Here is a 23,368-nt window from a genome sequence, read left to right as displayed (position 1 = left end):
AAGTTTTATAAATAGCGTAATGGCAGGCTGGGAAGCTGTCCTGTGCAAGAGGACAGAACATGCATGCTCTGCTTCTCGAGCCATTTCCCGGGATCGGGTGATGGGAGCAACTTCTAGTGCAGATAAAGTCGAACTACTCTTATCTTCTGGGTCTATGCTTCACACTTGGTCTTGCTTCTACTCTTTGGTATGTCTGTGGTTTCCCCCCCACTGCCTCTGCCTTTATGTGGTGGTGCTTCCAAGTCTGCTCCTGGGACGTTTCCTGTTCTTGGAACAGCTGCACCAGCCTGGGGTACCCTCCTGCTACTTGATCCTATAGGGAGGTGTCCAGTGGCTGTGGGCAATTTTCAGATGACCTTGTTCCCCTGACGTCATTAGATCACTATTTTTGGCTTTGCTGTTTATGCTGCAGAAGTTGGGCTGGGATGGGAGAGGAGGCATGAAGGAGGGGCTGCTCTTGGTCTCCCATTGTTCCAGGGTCCTAACAAGTAGGTGCATTTATTCTTCAACATTTACAGAGCACCTACTGAATGTCAGGCCCTAGGGCAACCAAACTGATTCTTCACTCACTTGTACATTTATTTTTCAATGGGCATTGCTTTGTGGTACGGAGTAGTAATTAAATGTGAGGGCTCTGGAGCGAGACAGTTTGGGTTTAAATTCCAGCCGGCCATTTACTACCTCTGAAACTCCTCTGTGCCTCAGTTTCCTTTTGGAAATGGGAGTGATTATAGTATCTGCCTCATTAGGTTGCTCTGAAGATTAAAAGAGTTAATATTTCTTTTTTTTTTTTTTGAGACGGAGTCTCGCTCTGTCGCCCAGGCTGGAGTGCAGTGGCGGGATCTCGGCTCACTGCAAGCTCCGCCTCCCGGGTTCACGCCATTCTCCTGCCTCAGCCTCCCGAGTAGCTGGGACTACAGGCGCCCACAACCGCGCCCGGCTAAAAATACAAAATAATTTTTTGTATTTTTAGTAGAGACGGGGTTTCACCGTGGTCTCGATCTCCTGACCTTGTGATCTGCCCGCCTCGGCCTCCCAAAGTGCTGGGATTACAGGCGTGAGCCACCGCGCCCGGCCAAGAGTTAATATTTCTGTCTGACACATTGTAAATACACAATGAATGTTAGTGGCTATTACTACTAACCACAACAGTACCATGTATCGTACTAGGTACTTGGGATACAAAATCGAATGTGATGTAGTCTGCATCTGGTTTGCACTGGCATCTGGACTCCAAGGGTCTCAGATATTGGGATGAGGTACCCGGTCAGCACCAGTCAGAAAGAATACCTGCTGTGTGTACTACTATTTCCTACCTTATGATGGAGGGCATTCAAGGGAAACAGAAATGGAAGTTTCTGGCTGGGCGCGGTGGCTCACGCCTATAATCCTAGCACTTTGGGATTATAGGGAGGCCAAGGAGGGTGGATGAGGTCAGGAGTTCGAGAGCAGCCTGACCAAAATGATGAAATCCTGTTTCTACTAAAAATGCAAAAAATTAGCTGAACATGGTAGTGTACACCTGTAATCTCAGCTACTTAGGAGGTTGAGGCAGAAGAATCACTTGAACCCAGGAGGCAGAGGTTGCAGTGAGCAGATATTGCGCCACTGTACTCCAGCCTTGGTGAAAGACCGAGACTTTGGCTCAAAAAAACAGAAACAAAAAAGAAAATGAAGTTCCTGTCCTAGGAAAGCCTCAGAGCAGTGGCTCTTCATCCTGCCACACATCAGAATCTTTTGGGGAGATTTTAAAAAATACCAACATTCTGGGCTCCACTCCAAATGTTCTGATTTAATTGGTCTGAGCTCAGAAGGGGCTCAGACTTCGAGAGTGGTAGACACTCTCTAGGTGTTTTCAGTGTGCATCAGGGTTGAGAAGTGTGGCCCCAGGTTATAGGCATATGAATCTTGGAAGCTGTCCATTGACTGCACCAGGGTGACTGTCAGGACAGTGCCTCAAAGCTGTTTCTTCTTCCAAGGCTCTCAGGATGCTTTCTAGAGAGCTGGCTCTCTGACCTGGCAGTTCTTGAACTTGGATGTGCATGAAAAATCACCTGAAATGCTGGTTTATAGACATTTCTGGGGCCTAATTCCAAGGAGGCTTCATTTTTTATTTTATTTTTATTTTTGAGACTGAGTCTCGCTCTATTGCCCAGGCTGGAGTACAGTGGTGCAATCTCAGCTCACTGCAACCTCTGCCTCCTGGGTTCAAGCGATTCTCATGCCTCAGCCTCCCGAGTAGCTGGGATTATAGGTGCCCACCACCATGCCCGGCTAATTTTTATATTTTTCATAGAGATGGCATTTCATCATGTTGGCCAGGCTGGTCTTGAACTCCTAACCTCAAGTGATCCGCCTGCCTTGTCCTCCCAAAGTGCTGAGATTACAGGCGTGAGCCACTTCGCCCATCCAGGAGGCTTCATTTTAAGCCAACTGTGGGGCTTAGGCACTGAGAAAACCCTGCAGTAGCTGAACTGTGAGTTCTCTGAGGCCCTGAGCCAAGAAGTCCTTCTATGGTGTTTTATAGCTCTTACCATTTTCTCTGTGAAGAAATCTGTGTCCACATTGATATATTTGGAATTATTGATCTGATTAAGAGTTACAAGAGTCATTTCCAAAAAAATTGGAAAATCTAGATGAATAAAGAATAAAAATAATCTCTCTTCGTACGCCTGTTAATATGTCCGTTTATATCCCTCCAGACATCTTCTTTGTAAATATTTTGAACAAAAAGGATCCCACTCCATGGCTGATTTTTATTTAATTAATTTATTTATTGAGACAGGGTCCCACCCTGTCACCCAGGCCATAGTGCAGTGACACAATCATGGCCCACTGCAGCTTCAAGCTCCTGGAGTCAAGCAATCCTTCTACATCAGCCTCCTGAGTAGCTGGGACCACAGGTGTGCACTGCCATGCCTGGAGAATTTTTAAATTTTTTTGCAGAGATGGGGTCTTACTATGTTGGCCAAGGCTGGTCTTGAATTCCTGGGCTCAAGTTATCCTCCGGCCTCGGCCTCTTAACATGCTAGGTTACAGGCATAGTTGATTTTTATAGTCTTTTTTCACCTAAAATGTAACATGCCATGATTCTATAGCTCTCCCCCAATTTCATCTCTCTGTCCCCAGAGTGACCAGTTTAGTCCTTGTCACAGTAGAGCCTCCAGTAAATAATCTTAGCAATAAGATTCTACAATTGTGGGATGGAACAGTGTGTCAATTGCGTTTTCAGAGAAATCTATATCCAGTTCGCACACAGAATGCCCACAGATCTCTGCTTACTAGCTTGGCTGGAAGGACAAGGTTTGCTATAAGGACAGCGACCTTACCTAGGGCTTTTCCAGAGACCTGAGAGGTCCTGCCAAGGCCCTGGGCTCAGGGGTCCAAGGTGGGAGAGGGCAAGAGAAAACAACGTGCTAATGCAGTCTTGAGTGGCTCTCAAACGGGAGCAGAGGGAAGGCTGTGAGGGGAATTGGCTGCTCTCTTTGGAGTCAGAAAGGTTATTGCTCAACTCTTTGGATTTTCCATCACAGCTGAGCAGGGAGAGGGTCAGACTGGGCATGTCTTCTCTGAACAGGTCCTTTTAAAGCCTCTTGGCTGGACTGATTTCCTTTCCAGAGCCAAGGAAGCAGCGCCAGGGTGGAGTTAACCCCTTCACTCCCAACACATTCTTCCAGAGCTAGGTGAGCCTAGAAGCCTAGGCTCCTGGAAGGCAGAGCTACGCAGGGCAAGAGGCCTAAGGAGCCGTGAACTCTGGCTGGAGAAACCTTCCCTCTGGCCTTGTTAAATCCAACAGGCATAATTGCATCCTGCTGACCTTAATTCCCCTGGCGGGTTTAATTGGTCTTGGCATTGCCCCACTTCCTGTCTTGCCCGTGTAGAGGCAGAGAGGGTGTCTGCACAGCTGGTGCAGGGTGGGGAAGCCCCTTCTTAAGGGTGGGCAGGGGCTCTGGCAGCCCCTAGGTGGTGGAGGAAGTTTCCCCATGCCCCACCCCTGTGCCTCCAAGGGAGTGCTGAGAAACTTGGGGACTCCCAGGGAGCAGCTGGTTGGAGCAGGCAATTCCGTAGATTCGGAACCAGGCCAGACTCTCATCCCAGTGGGAGGCACTGCAGGGGAGCTGGCGGGAACAGTTGAACCCTCTACCTGGGGTGTCCACAACATTATCGGGCCCCCACAGTGCTGTAGGTCCTGTGCCATTGGGCACTCTTTACATGTGTGCTGGCTAAATGCTCCCAGCCATACTGTGAGAGGAAGGCAATGGGGCAGAGCGGTTATGAGCAGAGCCTTGGGTTAGATGGGTCCAATCCCAACTCTGTGACTTTGTCCTGTGACTCAGTTTTCCCATCACTTCTGTGAAATGGGGATGAAAGAGCTGACATTTATACAGCACTCGCTATGCTCACACACTCTGTTCTAATGCTTTGTCTACCTCCTGGGAGGCAGGTGCTCTCCTTAAGGATGAGGAAACAAGTGAAGGCATTGTTCCAAGCTCACAGTTACTGGTCGCAGTGCTTCATTGACAGATCTCCTAATCACTGCATGGTAGGGAGTTGTAAGAATTGACGGAAGGATACTCATGAAGCTGCTTACTCCAGTGCCTGGTCCATTTTAGGAAGAATTCAATAAGAGTTATTATTCGAGAATAATAATTATAACAAAAGTAGCACTAATGCCCCTGAAGTTGTCCCAGCCTGGATTTTGGTGTCATCGGGAGGTGGTTCTGGATTTGAATTTTAAGCCACTCACTAGCTGAGTGACTGTGGGGACAAGCCACTTCCCTGTCTGAGCATCAGTTTCCACACCTTTAAATGGTCTAACACTTGGCCCCTACAGTCCCTTCTGAGGATCCAGGGAGCTGGATCTTTGGCATGGTCAGGCCTGGCCCTTGGTGGGCACTCAATAAATGACTGGAATTGATAACCACAATAATAACAAGGAGACGCCAGCAAGGTCCAGCATAGGGAAGTAACTCCACAAACACCAGTCTAGAGCTTTCTGGTCAATCAGTTATTTACTCATCAGACACTTACGGGCAAGTCCACTCTGTGCTGGGGATGTGTTTAGCCACTGGCCTTGAGGGGGCTTCCAGACAGTGTCAACCAATGGTGGGATCAGCTGGGGCACTGCGGGGAGGCCAGAAGCAGGGGACCCAACATTCCAAATTAAACAAGAACATGCTCTGGGCCAGATAGAGGGCCCGGAGGTTCTGATGATCGGCATGGATAGGAAACATTTCCACCTTTTGAATGCTGCAAGATCCACAAAGGGATTACTCAGCAGGGAGAAGGGGTCGAGGCACAGGCTGGGACGTTTTAGGAAAGGAAGAGGACTTTGGAGTTTTTGAAGAATGACATTCCAAGCTCAACTCCCGTCCTTGCTGATTCCTTTAACTCTCCTCGTCCTCATCCAGAAAATGGGATGAGCGCTCCCCACAGAGTTATCATCAAGATGATGCTTAAAGGCAAGATGGCTAAAACGAATGACAGGTGCTCAGCACGTGAGAGCTCCCTTTCTGCAGGGGACCTGGGTGCAGAGCTCAGTTCAGCCCCTTCCAAGCTGTGTGACTTTGAGTAAATTACATAACCTCTCCATGCCTTAGTTTCCCCATCTCTCTAGTACCTACCACACTGGGTTCTTCTGAAGACCACTTGGGTGGATCAACATGAGCATGCAGAGCAAGGCCAGGCACGTGGTCAGTGCTGTATAGGCATCAGCTGTTACTTTTGCTTCCTGGAAGAGGCAGATTGTTAACTGGACCTTAAAGAAGAGAAATGGAGAAGAGGAGGACTGGGCCTGGAGAGGAGGGCCAGGCAGAGCAGAAGTAGTCAAGACTGGGGAAGGAGCTCCAACTATGGTTTTTACCAGCTTATACCAAAAACCCTTGACATTAGCTCACAAAACAAAACAACCCACTCATTTTGAATAGTAACCTGTTCACACAGTTCATGGTTCAAAAAGAAAAGTATATACAGTGATGTCTCCCTCCCACCCTTGGGCCCCAGTTCCTTGCTTATCCTACCAAATAAATTCTTATGTGTATAAAGTGAAATATTATATATTATTCATCCCCCCCCTTTTTTTTTTGCACAAACAATAGCACACTCTACATGCTACTTTGCACCTTGCTTTTTTTATTCCCCCCACTTTGGTGGTCGCTTTTTGTCAGTTCATTAACAGCTTCCTCAATCTTTTTTTATAGGTCCCTATTTCCCCACTGCTTAGGGGGGCTGCATTCTCCCTCCTTTCTCTCATCCAGCGTTTTTCCATTGGCTTCCCATTTGATAGAGGAGCCGAGGCCATGGAGTGAAGTGACTGGTTTGCTGTAGTCGGGACCTGCACCTGGATAACCACTCTACAGCTACTTCATTTTATTTTACTTTTTAAAGTATAAAGACGAGGTCTCGTTATGTTGCCCAGGCCAGTCTCCAACTCCTGGCCTTGAGTGATCCTCCTGCCTCAGCTTCCCAAAGTGTTGGGATTACAGGTGTGAACCACTGCATCGGGCCTCTAGAGCTACTTCTAATGCACCCAGGTCTGGCCAGTTCTCAAGGGCCCCCTTTGAGAAAGGCTCTGGGTGATGGAAGGCTCCTTGGATCAGAGCTGTCCCCATCCCATCTTGAACACTTTAGTGGAGGATCCTTGAAAAGACTCTCTGCCAGCCCCGTTCTTCCATGTGGGTCATGGGTGAGAACTGGATGAGCTCGGGGGAGGGGCACAGAGCACTCTCCATCTCCCATGGCTACTCAGGAGCCCAAGAAAAGGACAGTTTCAAAAGAAACAGCTTCTAGGCCTAGGGACATGTTGAGCAAGTGCCCCTGAGACAATTTCTTACCCAAAGATGATCCAAGCAGGTCCAGATGTCGGGGCACAGAGCTGGGCACTAGGGTCAGGGAGATCATCCCTGGGACTTCGTGGCTCTAGCCAGGTTCTGGGGAGCCCCAGGAGATGTAGCACACAGGTGGGAGGCCAGGGCTCAGCCTGGGGACACTCTTGCCCTTCAGGCCTACCTGAGTACTCCCCTTCTTCCAGGCCCCCTCTGATCCTGTCCAAGTCAGGGATACTGAGCAAGGCCTGGGGAAAGGGCTGCTCCCCCAGCACCCCAGATACCCCTCCCTTTTCTCTTCTCGCTTGTTCCAACATCATTCTCCCCCCAGTCGGGCCATGGGAAGAATGCCGTGTCCTCTGAACGGGGGCCAAGAGTGACAGGTGGTGGCAGTCCTAGCTGCATGGCCCCTGGTGTAAGAGATCCTCTCCTCCGTCCCCGCCTCCACTGCCCACACCCCTGCCTCCGCCTCTGCCCACCAGGCCCAATCCCTTACAACTGCCCAGGACTGCTCCTGAGCAGCCGCTGGGAGACAGACGGCCACCAGGTTGCCCCTCTCTACTCCAGGTACCTCTCTCCCCTCAGTTAGCAGGCCTCGGTTTCCTGTCTCACTGCAGCCAGACGAGAGGGGAAATTGGACAGCCTGACACACCCCGCTCTTGTTTCTGCAGCTAGAAAGACTTGAGTTAGACAAGCAGCAGCACACGCCTCCCTACCTCATGGCGACAGAAAATGGAGCAGTTGAGCTGGGAATTCAGAACCCGTCAACAGGTGCCAAGCTGGGGCAGGAGATGGAGGGAGGAGCTTGGGAAGGGGGTTTTGAATCCAGGGCTGGGCAGGTTCCTCAGTGGGAGTTCTGTGCCCCAGCCTTTGCATGGTGCATGGGGGATCCAGAAACAGAGGAATCTCTGGCTAGGGTTGGGCTGGGTCCAGGGCCTGTATGAAGCCCTTACTGGAGAGACCAGGAAAATGTGAAGCCACCAGGGATGGCTACTGGGGATGCGCCTAAACAGTCAGGGCAAGGATGATGGGGGCTACCAAGGCCCACCCAAAGGGCCGGAAGCCTCCCACAGAGGCCCTCCAAGGTCGCAGCAGCTCATCTCTAGGGGCCATCAAGTGGCCCCAGGGACTCAGTGGGACAAGCATTTGCAAGTTGTTGCCTGGGTGGGAACCTGGGCCCAGAGCTGGTCTCTGCCCAGCCTGGGTGGGGAGGGAGGGAAAGGAGGGTGGATCCTGATGGGTATCTCACCTCCTTTGCAGACAAGGCACCTAAAGGTCCTGCAGGTGAAGGACCCCTGGGTACAGGGAAAGACCCTGGCCCTCCAGACCCAAAGAAAACTCCCGATCCACCCACCCTGAAGAAAGATGCCAAAGCCCCTGCCCCAGAGAAAGGGGATGGTACCCTGGCCCAACCCTCAACTAGCAGCCAAGGCCCCGAGGGAGAGGGTGACAGGGGCGGGGGGCCTGCGGAGGGCAGTGCTGGGCCCCCGGCAGCCCTGCCCCAGCAGACTGCTACGCCAGAGACCAGTGTCAAGAAGCCCAAGGCTGAAGAGGGAGCCTCAGGCAGCCAGGATCCTGGAGAGCCCAGGGTGGGCAAGAAGGCAGCAGAGGGCCAAGCAGCAGCCAGGAGGGGCTCACCCGCCTTTCTGCATAGCCCCAGCTGTCCCGCCATCATCTCCAGGTGAATATCCCCTCCTGGGAGTGGGGAGGGGTCCTGTGGCTCCTACCCTAGGGTTCCTGCTTAATTCCCTTGTCTTAGTCATGGTCGTCATCACATTCGGTGCTGGGAATGATAGTTCTGACATTCAATTTCCTCTGTCCTGCGCATTGCATCTACCACCTTGTCCCCTGCAGAAACCAGAACCTTGCCATAATTCGTAGAAGGCTGGAATAAGACCCTCAAAGACCGTCTAGATTGAACATATCTTCTCTAGGCTTCTGGGGTCCAGAGTTCCCCTTACTCCATGGGCTTGGGTCTAGCCAAGGGCAGGATTGAGATGTCAGGCAGAAAGGCTAAAGGTGTCAGGCAAAAGGCTGTGTGTTTCCTAGGACATCCAGCATTTTCCTGTTCTTCTTAATATAATTATTGGTAAGATATGAAAAGATGACTAATAACCAGATAGGAGGATCACTGACAGTATTTTCATAACCATAATATAGCACATCTGTGATACAATCAGTTATACTTACCTGAATGCTAATGAGGTCATTAATGATATATTGTAAGCCACAATAATAACACCATATCAATTTGGTAATTATGTATTAATTATATCACAACAGATTTTATGAATCAAGAGCTACATAACTCCCTAGTTGTATCCACATGATGATTAACCATATCAACAACCCTATTAATAGTTATTAATGATTTATTAGTACATTGGTAGTCAAGATAATGACCACAGTCATGAACATCCCTTGATTTTGTGCCAAGTGAATTTAGCTGTATTACACCACGCATTTGGGATGGGGTTGGATTAGCTCTGCAGATTGCATTGAGACTTGCCTGAGGCCACAGGCTGTGGCCGCTGAGGGCTTCACCTCTGTGTTCTCACCTTCTAGTTCTGAGAAGCTGCTGGCCAAGAAGCCCCTAAGTGAGGCATCAGAGCTCACCTTTGAAGGGGTGCCCATGACCCACGGCCCCACGGATCCCAGGCCAGCCAAGGCAGAAGGAAAGAGCATCCTGGCAGAGAGCCAGAAGGAAGTGGGAGAGAAAACCCCAGGCCAGGCTGGCCAGGCTGAGGTGCAAGGGGACACCTCAAGAGGGATCGAGTTCCAGGCTGTTCCCTCAGAGAAATCCGAGGTGGGGCAGGCCCTCTGTCTCACAGCCAGGGAGGAGGACTGCTTCCAGATTTTGGGTAGGTTGCTTCCAGATTTGGGGGCAGGTGGGGGCTGGGGCTGTCCTGGGGCCATGGGGAGGGAAGGGGGCTGTCAGTCCCAAGTCTCCTGTTCGGCGGTCTGAACTGCCCTGAGCCATGCCTTACCCAGGCCCATTCATCTAAGGGTCACACAACTCCAGAAAGTATTCCCTTTTTAATGAATACTTATTCATTCATTTGTTTTAAAAAACAGGATCTTGCTATGTTGCCCAGGCTGGCTTCAAACTCTCAGCCTCAAGTGATCCTCCTGTCTCGGCCTACCGAGTAGCCGGGACTACAGGCGTGTACAACCATGCCTGGCTTTTTTCAATCTTATTTTTTAAAATTTATTTTTACTCTTAAATTTGGTATTCCCTTTTGATAGGTGGGGAAAGGAAGGCTCAGAAAAGGGAAAATGAAGTTCCCAGAAATATCCAGTGAAGACAAGATTTGAACCTGTCAGTCCACCCAGACTCCAGAACCCACTTTTGACTTTTTTCTACTTTGACTAAAATGGGGTTTAAAAAAAGAAAAATCAGGCAGATTATTGGAGCAACATAAACTTTCTGGTCTATGGAATTTGGAGTCAATCTGTAGAAGGGCTCAAATGCCAGGCTTAGTAGCTAAACTGCATAGTGGGGTGGGGTCATGGGAGCTATAGAGGGCTCATGAGTTGAGGAGCACAGGTGCCTGTGTGTGGGAGCAGTGACCAAGGAAGCTGGGCATGTGCAGTGGGGCAGTACTGTGGAGTGGCCTTCATTGATGATTAAACAAGCAGCCCGTGGCTTGTTCGTGGGCCGCAGAGAGCACTGAGCGTGAGTGAGCTTGGCCAGCAGGTGAATAGGGAAAGGGCCTGGGCAGGGGTGCGGCAGGGCTGGGGGTGGGGTGAGATGGGGTCAGGAGAGCCCAGAGTGTCCTGATGCCCCCCTGCCTCCAGACTGAAGTGCCCTGGGAGACCCGCCAGCCTGACTGGTGAGCGGCACCGTGCCACCCAGACAGGGTGGGAGGACCTGGCGGCTGGGCGGCAGCCAGGAGCCCTGCCTCCGCCCCTAGCAGCCGCAGAGACCTCCGCCCCGCCCCGAAATTGCATCCTAGGGTGACGGGATCTGAACCACCTCCAAAGGCCGTCTGATTTATCACCAGCCCGGCTTCCCTGCCGCCTCTTGCTATTTATAAAGAGGTTTCATTTCCCGAGGACAGCCTGCCGCCCTGCCAGCCTTCAGGGCGAGCGGTAAACCACACTTGCCGCTAGGTGGCGACCTCTCCCCACCAAACAGCCCAGTCCCTGGTCCCGCCGCGCCATAGGCGGTCTGGCCAGCTTATGGTGTTACTAGAATGGCGGGTGGGCAGATCCCACCACCTACCCCATCATTCAGACATAGCAACCCCACTGCCCGGCATTCCGCTTTATAGCTGCTGTGTTTGATTGTTTTTGGTGGAAATGCAGATAGCTCGGGATGGAGTCCTCGTGCCTTATAGTGCAGAGGGTTCAGAAAAGCCAAGCTCCCATCCCGCTTGTTCTGCCAGGAGAAACTGGGTCCTCTCTGATAGGGGTGTTGTGTTGGTGGCAGAACTGACGTTGGAAACTGGGCCTCATAGCCCCTATCCTGGAGCCAGGTGTCTCCCAGGTATCACTTGGTGAGCTTAACTTCCCCGGATGGGGCCCAGGCCAGCAGGAGGGGGTGGTGCCAAGGGGAATCCTCAGCAGCCCCTGGCACGGACCATGAGGGCTGTGATCTGTCCCCCAGATGATTGCCCGCCACCCCCGGCCCCCTTCCCTCACCGCATGGTGGAGCTGAGGACCGGAAATGTCAGCAGTGAATTCAGTATGAACTCCAAGGAGGCGCTCGGAGGGTGAGATCTGGGACCCCAGCTGGGCACTCATGGACAGAGAGCGCGCCAGGCTCCTGTGGCTTCACATTTCCCCTGTGCAAGGCCCAGACACGCACCCCGCTTAGACATGGCCACGTGGACACGTTCACCTCTGTGTGGGACACACACTGTGTGCAGCTGTCACATGCTGATGTGCACTCAGTGTTGCTGTCACTTACTCAGACACACCGTCAGCCATTCAGTGCTTCCGTAGGAAATACACAACATTTTCCTGTCTGTCTCAGCTCCAGGCACCACACTGACCCCCTCATGGTGATTCCTGCTTTGTAAAAAGCCCTGACTCAGTCTTGTACCTCTGCAGATCCTCCCTCTGCCTGAAGGTGCCCTCCCCCAGGGCCCAGGGCCTGCCTGCCCTAAACCTCTAAGGGTCGCATCCCAGGGCCATCCTCCCTACATGCCTGCCCTTCCTGTGCACGTGGTTTGTGTGGTTCAAAGAACCTGCTTCAGCCATTGTCCTGGCAGAACAGATCACAGCTTCAGGAGGGAGTCAGGGCTGGCTGGGGTGAGTGCTCCCGTCTCACCAAAGGGGATCCAGAGGCACCACTGGGTCTGGGACCAAGTTAGGAACAGAGCAAAGGATGCCACTGACCCCGGTGGGCTCTGGGGTCCCCTTACAGCCTCTTCTCTTTCCAGTGGCAAGTTTGGGGCAGTCTGTACCTGCAAGGAGAAAGCCACAGGCCTCAAGCTGGCAGCCAAGGTCATCAAGAAACAGACTCCCAAAGACAAGGTAGTGAGGTGGGGGAGTGGTATCTGCCCAGGATGGGGAGGGGATCCTTGGAGTGGGCACCTCTCGCCTCCCTCCACCGGTGCTGCTGAACCCGGGGCCTGTTATGGGAGTTTGTTGCAGTGAAAATACTACACAGATAGATGGACGGACAGCCCTGCAGGAGGGGCCTGAGGACCCTATCCATAACCAGATACTTCAGTTACTGAACTTATCTATGGACTTCCCCTTTTAGGCATGGGATATTCATGCCCTCTGGTTCAATTCAACAAACACTGATGAGTGTGGGCTCTGGGCCAGGCCCTGTGCTGGGCACTCGGGGTCCTGGAGTGAAGTGGGTGTGGTCCCCACCCTCAGGAAACTGATGCCAAGGTAAACAAGCCTGGTCTAGAGCTTTGCCTCTAGCACCCACAGCCTGGGCTAGGTTCAGAGGAGGCCACGAGCAGCATTTGTTCAAGGAATGAAAGAATGCAGGCAGGTAGAGTGAGGGAGTCTGCTATGTGAGGAGGTAATAGCAACCTGGTATGACCAGAGCTGTCACTCAGGGAAACTGGGGGTAGCATGTGAGGGTTCAAGAGAGCTTCTGGCTCAGGCTGAGGGGTCAGGGAAACTTCCTGGACCAACTGACTTTTGAGTGAGGGCTTTGAGGAATGAGGAGACGTTCCAGTAGAGAAGGCAGGGGCAGAGTTTCAGGCAGAGGGGACTACGGGAGGAAAGGCTTGAGGGCCAGAGATAGCAGGAGGTGCCGGGGAGTGAGGGTCTAGGCATCCCAGACAGAAACCGCAGTGTGGGCACAGGCCTGCTCCCAGCGAGAGCATGAGAAGCAGCTCTAGTCGCTCTAGCCCTGGGTCCCCATCATGGCTCTAAGCACACTGGAAGGAGTGCATTTTCTATGTGATAATGTCCTTCTTTGTCTCTTCCACTCACAGGGCCTGGATCTGTATTATTGACTCCTGGGTCCCAGGCCTCTATCATAGGCTCTGGCTCAGCGTAGATGCTCAGCACCTACCTGCGGCTCAATTAACTGGAGTCAGTTATCAGTTGTTAACTATTGAGCACTTTTCCTCTGCCATCTACTGGGTCAGGGGCTGGGGAAATGCCAGTGAAATAAAAACACCCCCGCCCTCATGGGCTGACATGTTAGAGTGGAGGGAGAGACAATTAAAACATAAAGCAAAAAAAAAAAAAAAAAAAAGGGAGAAAAGAAAAAAAGGCCTGGCATCAGGTGCTGAGAAGCGCTAGGAGGGAAAATAAAGCCAGGTAGGGTAGAGGGGGTACGGGGCTGATGAGGGCCCTTTTACATAGGGAGGTGAGATCGGTCCTCTCTGAGAAAGAGGTATGCGAGGTGAGACCTGAATGAAGGAGTGGGTAAAGGCAGAAGGGGAGCCATTCCGCCAGTGAAACAAGGGTTAGTGTTTAACCATTGAATCTGGGTAGGGCAGGTGTGGAGAGAGGCCCAATTTACAGCATTTGCCATTTCCCATGGTGTAAGTATTCCTATTATAGCTGATATATCAGCCTACCGATGTGACAGCTGGCTTACGACTTTCTGAAAGTGACAAATAATGGTGTCTTAAACTAGGAAGGCAGTGGTGGAGGAGGTGAGAATGACTGGATGTATAATCTAGCTTGAAGGTAGACGATGTTGAAGAGTTGGGTTGGAGGTGGGGTGTGAGGGTGTGAGAGTAAGGGAAGAACTTAGGATGGCTCATAACTTTTTGTCCTGCACCCTTGGGCGAAGCGTGGGAGTACTTTTGCTGCCAGGCAAGCCAAGAGCAACTCAATTGTGGGGAAGGGACGATGTCTAGGGTCTAATTTTGGACATGATAGATTTGAGATGTCTATTAGACAACGAAGGTAAGTAGACAGAGATATTGGAGTCTAGAATTCAATGGCGTGCTCAGAGGTTGAGGTATGTATTTGGAAATTGATGACTTTGGATAAAATGTAAAGTCATGAGACTTGATGCAGATGCCCAGGGAGAGAGCAGAGAGAGGGAAGCGGTGAGGGGGGAGGATGGAGCCCTTGGCATGCCAGTACTCAGGAGAAGAGCCGGCAGAAGGAAGATGTCTCAGCAGGCATGACTTGGAGTGGTGAGGACCGCAGATGTGGGGCTGGGGGAGAGAAGAGAGGCAAGGACGAGGCTGAACAGTGATCCGGGCAAGGCTAGCAGGCCTGGTCAAGGGTGTGGGTATGGAGGGTGGGTGGCAGGGAGTGATGGTGTCCAACTGGTACCCTTGACTTCCCTGGTCCCCAGGAAATGGTGTTGCTGGAGATCGAGGTCATGAACCAGCTGAACCACCGCAATCTGATCCAGCTGTACGCAGCCATCGAGACTCCGCATGAGATCGTCCTGTTCATGGAGTAGTGAGTGCCTGAAGTTGGGGTAGGGGCTGGGTGAGGGTACCAGCTGGCATGGAGCAAGCTGTGGAGGGGTCTCTGCACACAGCATCGAGGGCGGAGAGCTCTTCGAGAGGATTGTGGATGAGGACTACCATCTGACCGAGGTGGACACCATGGTGTTTGTCAGGCAGATTTGTGACGGGATCCTCTTCATGCACAAGATGAGGGTTTTGCATCTGGACCTCAAGGTACTGGACTGGGGCCTCCTGGGAAGGGTCAGGGGCAGCATCCAACCCCCTGAGATCAGTGCTGTCACCAGCCATCCCTCTGCCCTCCCATCCCTCCTTCTCTTCCTTCATCCATCCTTCCCTTCATAGATTCAGAAAGGGTTTATGGAATACTTACCAATGCCAGGAGCCAGGGACACAGCAAAGAGGGGGGGGGGAAGACATGGCACCAGCTTTCATGGAACTTCTAGTCTAGTACTAAGTATTTGTTGAAAGGGCGTTTTGCAGTCCTGTGAGCCCCAAGCTCAATGTGTCACACAGACAAGTGACTAGTAAGTGTTGCAATAGCACCTGCCTCAGCGTTGGCCGATGACAGGTACTATGAGTGTCTGATCATTTATTCAAAATCAACAAATATTTCTTGAAGGCTTACTTTATGCCAGGCAATGCTCTAGGTGGTGAAGATCCTGTGGTGAACAAAACATAAAAATTCCTGCATTCTTAGAGCTCTCAAATAAGTATAGCGTCAGTGCAGCAATGTGCATGAGGTAGGGGCTAACAAAAATGTTTCATGAAAGAATATTGATATCCCTCTTCTTTTTTTTTGAGATGGAGTCTCACTCTCTTGCCCAGGCTGGAGTGCAGTGGCATGATCTTGGCTCACTGCAACCTCCACCTCCTGGGTTCAAGCGATTCTCCTGCCTCAGCCTCCCAAGTAGCTAGGATTACAGGCACCTGCCACCACACCAGGCTAATTTTTGTATTTTTAGTAGAGACAGGGTTTCACCATGTTGGCCGGACTGATCTCGAACTCCAGACCTCAAGTGATCTACCCACCTCAGCCTCTGAAAGTGCTAGGATTACGGGCGTGAGCCACTGTGCCCAGCCTGATATCCCTGTTCTGACCTTGCTCAGTACCATGCACATAGTAGGTCAGGAAGAGCAGATAGGCTTTTGGTTCTGAGACAGAGTCTTGGTCTGTGGGCCAGGCTGGAGTGCAGTGGTGTGATCTTGGCTCACTGCAACCTCTGTCTTCTGGGCTCAAGCAATTCTTTTGCCTCAGCCTCCCACGTAGCTGGGATTACAGGCGCGTGCCACCACACCTGGCTAAGTTTTGTATTTTTAGTAGAGACAGGGTTTCACCAGGTTGGCCAGGCTGGTCTCGAACTCCTGACGATCTGCCTGCCTCGGCCTCCCAAAGTGCTGGGATTACAGGTGTGAGCCACCGTGCCTGGCCGCAGATAGGTTTTATACATTGCAGCAACTCCAGTCAGTTGTCAGTAGCTGTCCAGAGCTCGGTGTGGAGCAGGCAAGGGCAGCAGGAGTGCAGGGGGTTGGCAGTCCTGATGGCAGGTATTAATGCTGTGGGTTAAGTGGCAGGACGTGGAATCTTAATGTGGAGGCATGTGAACACCCATCAGCAAAGTGGATGGTAGTTTCATTCATTCATTCCATAAGCACAGGCTGGGTATTTTCTTTAATTCATTCGTTAAGCACGTGCTGGGTACCTGCTCCTGGAAGGCCTGGTGCTAGGCATAGGGACTATGAAGGAAATGGTCCCTGTCTCATGGAGCCACCAGGGGAAACAGACATTCATAAAACAATGACTAACTAAATAGGTCACTTTAAGCAATGAAAAGTGTATGAGAAAATACACAAGAGTAATGAGGAATCGCACTGGGTGAAATTGAAGTCGGCACAGCTCTGAAGCAGACAGGGAGATGCTGTTGCTGCCTCTAACACCTGTCTCAGTTTTGCTCTGTGCCTGATGCTGTCTGAGTGAGGGTGCCATCTTCCCAACAGTTCCCTGGGTTAGGCGTGTTAGTATCACTGCCACTGACAGAGGAGGACACAAACAGAGTGAGGATGTGGGTTTCAGTGGGGCCAGAGTGGATGCAGAGAATTTAGATGCTGATAGAGTACGTAAGCCAGGAGAGAGATGCTGGGGGCTTGAGCCAGAGTGTCAATTGGGGAGGGGAGGGAAAGGGGCCACATGGAGGATACATTTTGGACATAGAGCCAATCTGATGTGCTGAGGGTTTGCATGTGTGAGGGTTAGGAAAAGAAAGGATCAAGGGTGAGTCCTGAGTTACTGAACAGATGGTGGTCCCTTCGCTGAGCTGGGGGCAGTTAGTGCCTGCATGATGACATTGGAAGCCTGCCTTTCGCTTGTGAAGGCTAATTTCTTTGGGGTAGAATAGGGTCCCCCAATTAAAATGCAGTGCTCTGGGAAGAAGCTCAGTCGTGAGCCTCTATATCTAAAACGTGTTTTTTTTTTTTTTTTTTTTTTTTTCGGGATAACTATACGTTTTTCATCAAAAAAGTGTTTCACAGTCAAGTAGGTTGAGTGCACTCCAGCCCACAGGCCATGTCCTGGGTCTCTTGGCTGCAGGGCTTCTGAGGGCCTTCTATGTGTAGACGGAGAATCTCTGAAAGGAGATTTGAGTCTGCTTCATTTCCCCAAGTGCTTGTACCCTGGGAACCTTCTTTTCTTTCCTGTTTTGTGGGACACCAGGCCAAGCTATTAAAATCATTCGTATCTACTCTGAGTTAATCTATCAGTTGTAAAAGTGCCTTCAGAAAGTGTCTCATTGGGGGACTTAAGTCAAATGCCCACAGAGCCCAGACAAATAACAAAAACATGTTGAATGGGAGGGATCGGGGCGGGTGGCGACCACGGGAGAGCTGGAGGATGTTTGTCCCATCTCAGGCTGTCAGTGGCAACTTGCTCCAAAGCATGTGGCCCATGTGGCCAGGGCTTCCGGTGTTTCAGGAGGTGCTGGAATTCAGGGTTTTTGTGCAAAATCTCCTGCCTTTGAACCATTGTTAACTTAAAAATGTTTATACCCTGCAACCTCAGATTAGTCCTGTGTCCTTGTGTGATAGGAAGAGGAAACGGAGGCCCAGAGTAGAGAGGAACTGGGCTTACAGTAACGTCATCCGTGTGTTCACTTGTGCATGGGACACAGGTTTCCCCTGAGCCTTGGCTGAGCCCCTACTGGGTGCCTTTGTTAGACCCTGAGGGTGGGACCCAGGAGGCCAGGAGAAGATGGTCCCTGGCCTGGAAGAGCCAGCCCTGTAGTGGTGGTATCAGAACGTCACAAGGCCAGTGCTGGAGTCAGTCCCGCGTTCATTTCCTGGCTCTGTCGCTTACTTGCTGGGCAACTGTGACCTAGTCACTTCTGTGCCTGAGCCTCAGCTTTCTCAGCTGTCAAATGGGAATGGATGGTAATAGTATCTCAGTGTCACAGTTTCATCTCAAGGTAACAGCGTGTGCCTCCTAGATCTTTGGGAAGGACTGGGGAGCTAAAGTGAGAACGTGAGTGGACCGGGCCTTACGTTTTGTAGCTCGTCATCATCACTAACTGGGGAGACAAGAGTAGCTCATCTTCCGGCAACCCTGGAGTGGTGTGAAGCCCCATGTTCCCGAGAGGAAGGCTCTCCGGAACTGAGCTGGCATCTTCTTTCTCTCCTCTCTGGAGCTTCATGTATCTGGTGGTGGCCCTGCACTGGCCCCCCAGCCCGGGGCAGGGAGCAGCAGGCAGTCATGCCTCCTCTCCACAGGCTTGTTTCCCCATCCTCAGAACTGCTAGAATGTGGTGGTTCTTTCTGGCCTTAGACGGAGGGGATCCCACCTGACCCCATCAAGGCAGGTCCTGTGCTTTAAGGCCTCGCAGAAGCCCCTCTTGGGGGACTTGCCTCAAGATCTCTCTGTGCCCAGAACAGGCAGGGCTGGAGGGTCTCTGGCAGCTGCCCACTCTGGCAGCTTAGACCTCTGCCTCAGGGAGCCTGGGGCTTGCATGGGCCTGGTGGGAGAGGGAGGGTAAGCTGGTCAGAGGCCAACCCAGGCCACCCCCTTTCTCCTCAGCCAGAGAACATCCTGTGTGTCAACACCACAGGGCATTTGGTGAAGATCATTGACTTCGGCCTGGCACGGAGGTACTACTCGGGTGGGTGGGGAGGGCAAGACAAGACTCTGAGGTTGGCAGGGGACGGGGGTGGGGTGGAGGGGGCATGGGTACAGGTCAGGAGCTGTGCTCTGAGCCCTTGGTCTCACCTCCAGGTATAACCCCAACGAGAAGCTGAAGGTGAACTTTGGGACCCCAGAGTTCCTGTCACCTGAGGTGGTGAATTATGACCAAATCTCCGATAAGACAGACATGTGGAGTATGGGGGTGATCACCTACATGCTGTGAGCTCCGAGGCGGGTCATGTTTATGGGGTTGGTGGGGCATGGGGGCAAGCGGCTGAGGCCAAGATTGGCCCTGGGGTCCTGGTAAGGTGGTCCCACCTCCCCAGTCCCTCAGTCAGAGGTCTGCTGGGGTTGGGGGTGCTAGGGAGAACAGGAAAGGGGAACATGGTACCCATTTTATAGATGGAAAAACCAAGGTCCCTATAAAGGCATAGCATCTGGACAGCAGATCTCGGATGACCTGGGGTGGGCAGGGGGCCAGTGGACATTTCCTATGTTTTCACCACATACCTTGCACTCGTCATTCCTCCTCTTCACTGTCACCTGGGAAGCTGGGATGATTATGCCCATTTTACAGATGAGAAGAGTGAGGCTCAGAGAGGGGAGGTGACTTACCCAAAGTCACCCAGCCAGATTCAAACCCAGGTCTGTCCCACGAGAGGCTGGGGGTCTTTTCAGCACATGGCGCTGCCTCCTAGGATCTGCCCCTGTTCCCTACCCTCCTGAAGGTGACTCAGCACCTGCAATCTCACCTCCCTGCCCCCTGCTATGCCCTCCCTCTAGGCTGAGCGGCCTCTCCCCCTTCCTGGGAGATGATGACACAGAGACCCTAAACAACGTTCTATCTGGCAACTGGTACTTTGACGAAGAGACCTTTGAGGCCGTATCAGATGAGGCCAAAGACTTTGTCTCCAACCTCATCGTCAAGGACCAGAGGTGAGGCTCACCCCAGAACCTGAACTGTATGTGTGCAACCTTAGTGTGTCTGAGTGCTGGCAGGGCAGGAGCCGGGTAGAGAGGCCAGCTCAGCCCATGGGGCCTCATGAGCATGCAGCCCACCCTCACCATGCTGCCTCTCCCCCAGGGCCCGGATGAGCGCAGCCCAGTGTCTCGCCCACCCCTGGCTCAACAACCTGGCAGAGAAAGCCAAGCGCTGTAACCGACGCCTTAAGTCCCAGATCTTGCTTAAGAAATACCTCATGAAGAGGCGCTGGAAGGTACCGCTGGATTCGGGGTGGGGAGGAGGGAGGACTCTGGAGTGGGAAGAGCTCCTGGCGCCAGATCCCAGCCTCCACCATCCCTGCCTTGGCAGGTTCTGTTGACCAGGCCGGGCCCTGTCTGGAAGACAGGATTTACTTTTCTGTTTTTGCCCTGGACTGGCTCCTGTCCTGGAGTGGAGACCTCCACCCAGCCTTCCACTCAGCCCCACCCATCTGGGGCTCTGGCTTCCTTCCTTCATTTTTCAAATATTTCTTGAGCATCTGCTACTTCTAGGCATTGGGATATAGGAGTGGACAAAAGAGACAAAGATCTGTCTTTGTGGACTTACTTTTGGTGGGAGGTGGGGCATTTTCTGTCTTTTTTTTTTTTTCTTTCAATACGGAGTATTACTCTGTCACCCAGGCTGGAGTACAGTGGCATGATCTTGGCCCACTGCAACCTCCGCCTCCCGGGTTCAAGCAATTCTTCTGCCTCAGCCTCCCAAGTAGCTGGGATTACAGGTGCCTACCACCACACTTGGCTAATTTTTGTATTTTTAGTGGAAACAGGGTTTCACCATGTTGACCAGGCTGGTCTTGATCTCCTGACCTTGTGATCCGCCCGCCTCGGCCTCCCAAAGTGCTGGGATTACAGGTGTGAGCCACTGCGCCCGGCTGAGGTGGGGCATTTTCTAGAGCCCTGGGGAAATAGGGTTAAAGAAGGGTTTTAGAAAAAAATAAGGGCCATCTGCCAGGGGAGAGGTTGCACTTTTTTATTTTATTTTTTTAGAGACAGGGTCTCACTCTGCCTCACTAGCTGGAGCACAGTGGTGCCATCATGGCTTACTGCAGTCTTGACCTTCTGGGCTCAAGTGATCCTCTCCTTTGGCTTCCTGAGTAGCTGGGACCACAGACACATGCCACCATGTCCAGTTAATATTTTAAAGATATTTTTGTGGAGATAAGGTCTCACCATGTTCTCAGGCAAGCAATCCTCCTGCCTCAGCCTCTCAAAGTGTTGGGATTACAGGTGTGAGCCACTGTGCCCAGCCTGCACTTCTAAATAGGGGGGTCAGGAAGGGCTCACTGAGAAGCATGTACACAAAGACCTGAAGGTGGGGAGGGGTGAGCCATGCCAATACTGAGAGAAGAGTATTCCAGGCAGAGGGAGGGGCCAGTGCAAAGGCCGTGAGGCAGAGGTGCAGTTGGTGAGTTTGAGGAACAGGTAGGAGGCCAGTATGGATGGAGTGGAGTGAGCAAGGACGTAAGAAATGAAGTCAGAGAGGAAGAGGGGGACAGGAGGTGGAGGGACTCATCAGCTATGGCAAGAGGTTTATGTTTTACTTGGAGCAAAACTGGAGCCATGGGAGTGTTTGGAGCGGAGTCATCCTCGGTTCAGGTCTGGCTGACCTATCCATTGAGTGAGGGAAGGACTCCTGGACAATGCCATGTCATGGCGCCTCCTGTGGCCGTTTTGGGCACTGCGCCTTCCCTAGCCTGTGACCCTCCTGGACTGCAGGGGACTTAGAGGGTGCTCAGACACCCTGGAGCTGCCCCCCTGCCCTGGTGTTAACTGGGACTCCCTGTCTTCTATTCTCTAGAAAAACTTCATTGCTGTCAGCGCTGCCAACCGCTTCAAGAAGATCAGCAGCTCAGGGGCACTGATGGCTCTGGGGGTCTGAGCCCTGGGCACAGCTGAGGCCTGGACGCAGCCACACTGTGGCCGGGGCTGAGGCCACACAGCCCAGGAGGCCAGAGAAGGCAGCCAGATACCCAGGGCAGGCTCGCCAGGACAAGGCTGTGCCAGGCTGGGAGGCTCGGGGCTCCCCATGCCCCCGCGCAGTGACCGCTTCCCCGATGTGAGCCGCCTCGGAGTGTGGCCTCCCCAGACAGGGCTCCAGCCAGTCGGCCACACCCCAGACGCCAGGCCCCTGTTGAAGCCGCTCCCGGTTCCCTCCCCAGCTCCCCGTCTTTGAACTGCCGCCGTGGTGACCCCTGCTTTTCCCCACTGGGAGCATCCTCAGCCTGGGCCTGCTCCTAGCCTGGGTGCCATGGCTGGGGGGTCTCAGCATGTAGGGCTTCTATGGTTGTGGATGGGAGGCTCCTGGCGGGGCAGGAAGGCCGCAACGCCGATTCCTAAGGCCCAGCTGCCAGGGGAGACAGAGCAGGCTTTGTGAGAGAGGACCTCTGTGCCCCCGCCGCCTCCCCGCTCCCAGCAGATAAGGCCGAGCCCACACCATCTGGCCCAGGCTGGCCCCCACCCACCTTCCTTGCGACCACCAACACACAGGAACTCTGTGTGAGAAAGAGGGCGCCCAGCCCAGGCCTGGTGGAGGGGGAGGGGAGAAGCCAGGGGACACAGGAGACCACCCCCGAGCTTGCCTCAGGGCCAAGCCAGCCCAACCCAACCACTGGGGGTCCCCATCTCGGGGATCACCCATGGCCTCAGATGATGGGGTCAGCAGGCCCAGGAGAAGTAGGAAGGCCATGGGGCAGCCCCCAACCTGCTCTCAGCTTGTGCCTTGTAAATAAATGTACAGGTTGGATGTGGCCTTCTTCCCTCTGTGTGTGCCTGCAGTGGTGTGAGGTCGCCGATGACCACAGTTCACTGAGCACCTACTGTGTGCCGGACACTTTAGCAACATCCGTTAGCTCATAGTGTGGTGGTCCATGCAGGCTCAGGTGCCAGACTTCACAGCATATGATGTGGGCAGGTGGCTTCTGCATGTTGTGCCTTAGTATCCTCACCTGTGAGAGGGCGGTCACAGCAACAGCCTACACTGGGTGTGTGATTACTGTGTGCCCAGCTTTACTTAAAGCACCTGTGCGTGTGTTAACTCATTTACTCCTCACAGCAAGGTTACGAGGCAGGTTTTATTTATTTGTTTGTTTGTTTATTTATTTATTTAGATGGAGTCTCACTCTGTTGCCCAGGCTGGAGTGCAGTGGTGTGATCTTGGTTCACTGCATGCAACCTCCGCCTCCTGGCTTCGGGTGATTCTTACGAGGCAGGTATTATTCCTGTTTTACAGAGGGAGAAACTAAGCCAGAGAGAGTGCGCTAGGATCTACCTCATAGGGTGGGGCCATGGCTGCAGCATCAGTCAGACTGAGCTAAGGCACTCAGGGCTGTGCTTGGCTCAGGGAACGATAATGTTCTTATCCTTACTCCACAAATGAAGAAACTGAGGCTCAGAGAAGAGAAGGAACTTGAATGCCACTCAACAAGTCAGGGACTGGGGCTTGAGAGGAACTTTTCCGTCTCCCAGAGCAGGGCTCTGTCCATGCGTTCACTCTGCCTCTCACCAGGACAGGGTGTAAGCAG

At 52.5% G+C, this 23,368-nt stretch overlaps 1 protein-coding gene across 1 annotated transcript; it reads left to right on the top strand.

Moving 5' to 3' along the window:
- The first annotated feature begins 7,259 nt into the window (after positions 1–7,259).
- On the top strand, positions 7,260–22,595 carry MYLK2 (myosin light chain kinase 2). The gene is made up of 13 exons (XM_050807100.1): positions 7,260–7,391; positions 7,496–7,595; positions 8,085–8,505; positions 9,390–9,685; positions 11,434–11,539; positions 12,212–12,305; positions 14,560–14,669; positions 14,752–14,893; positions 18,741–18,811; positions 18,936–19,064; positions 19,629–19,781; positions 19,930–20,062; positions 21,646–22,595. Exons 2-13 carry the CDS (start codon positions 7,544–7,546, stop codon positions 21,724–21,726), a joined length of 1,788 nt encoding a protein of 595 aa, XP_050663057.1. The 5' UTR covers positions 7,260–7,391; positions 7,496–7,543; the 3' UTR covers positions 21,727–22,595.
- The last annotated feature ends 773 nt before the right edge of the window (positions 22,596–23,368 follow it).

Source organism: Macaca thibetana, chromosome 10 (assembly GCF_024542745.1).
Source record: "Macaca thibetana thibetana isolate TM-01 chromosome 10, ASM2454274v1, whole genome shotgun sequence".
NCBI lineage: Eukaryota > Metazoa > Chordata > Mammalia > Primates > Cercopithecidae > Macaca > Macaca thibetana.
Note: the sequence above shows the minus strand (reverse complement) of the source record. Positions and strands in the feature narration are given on the sequence as shown.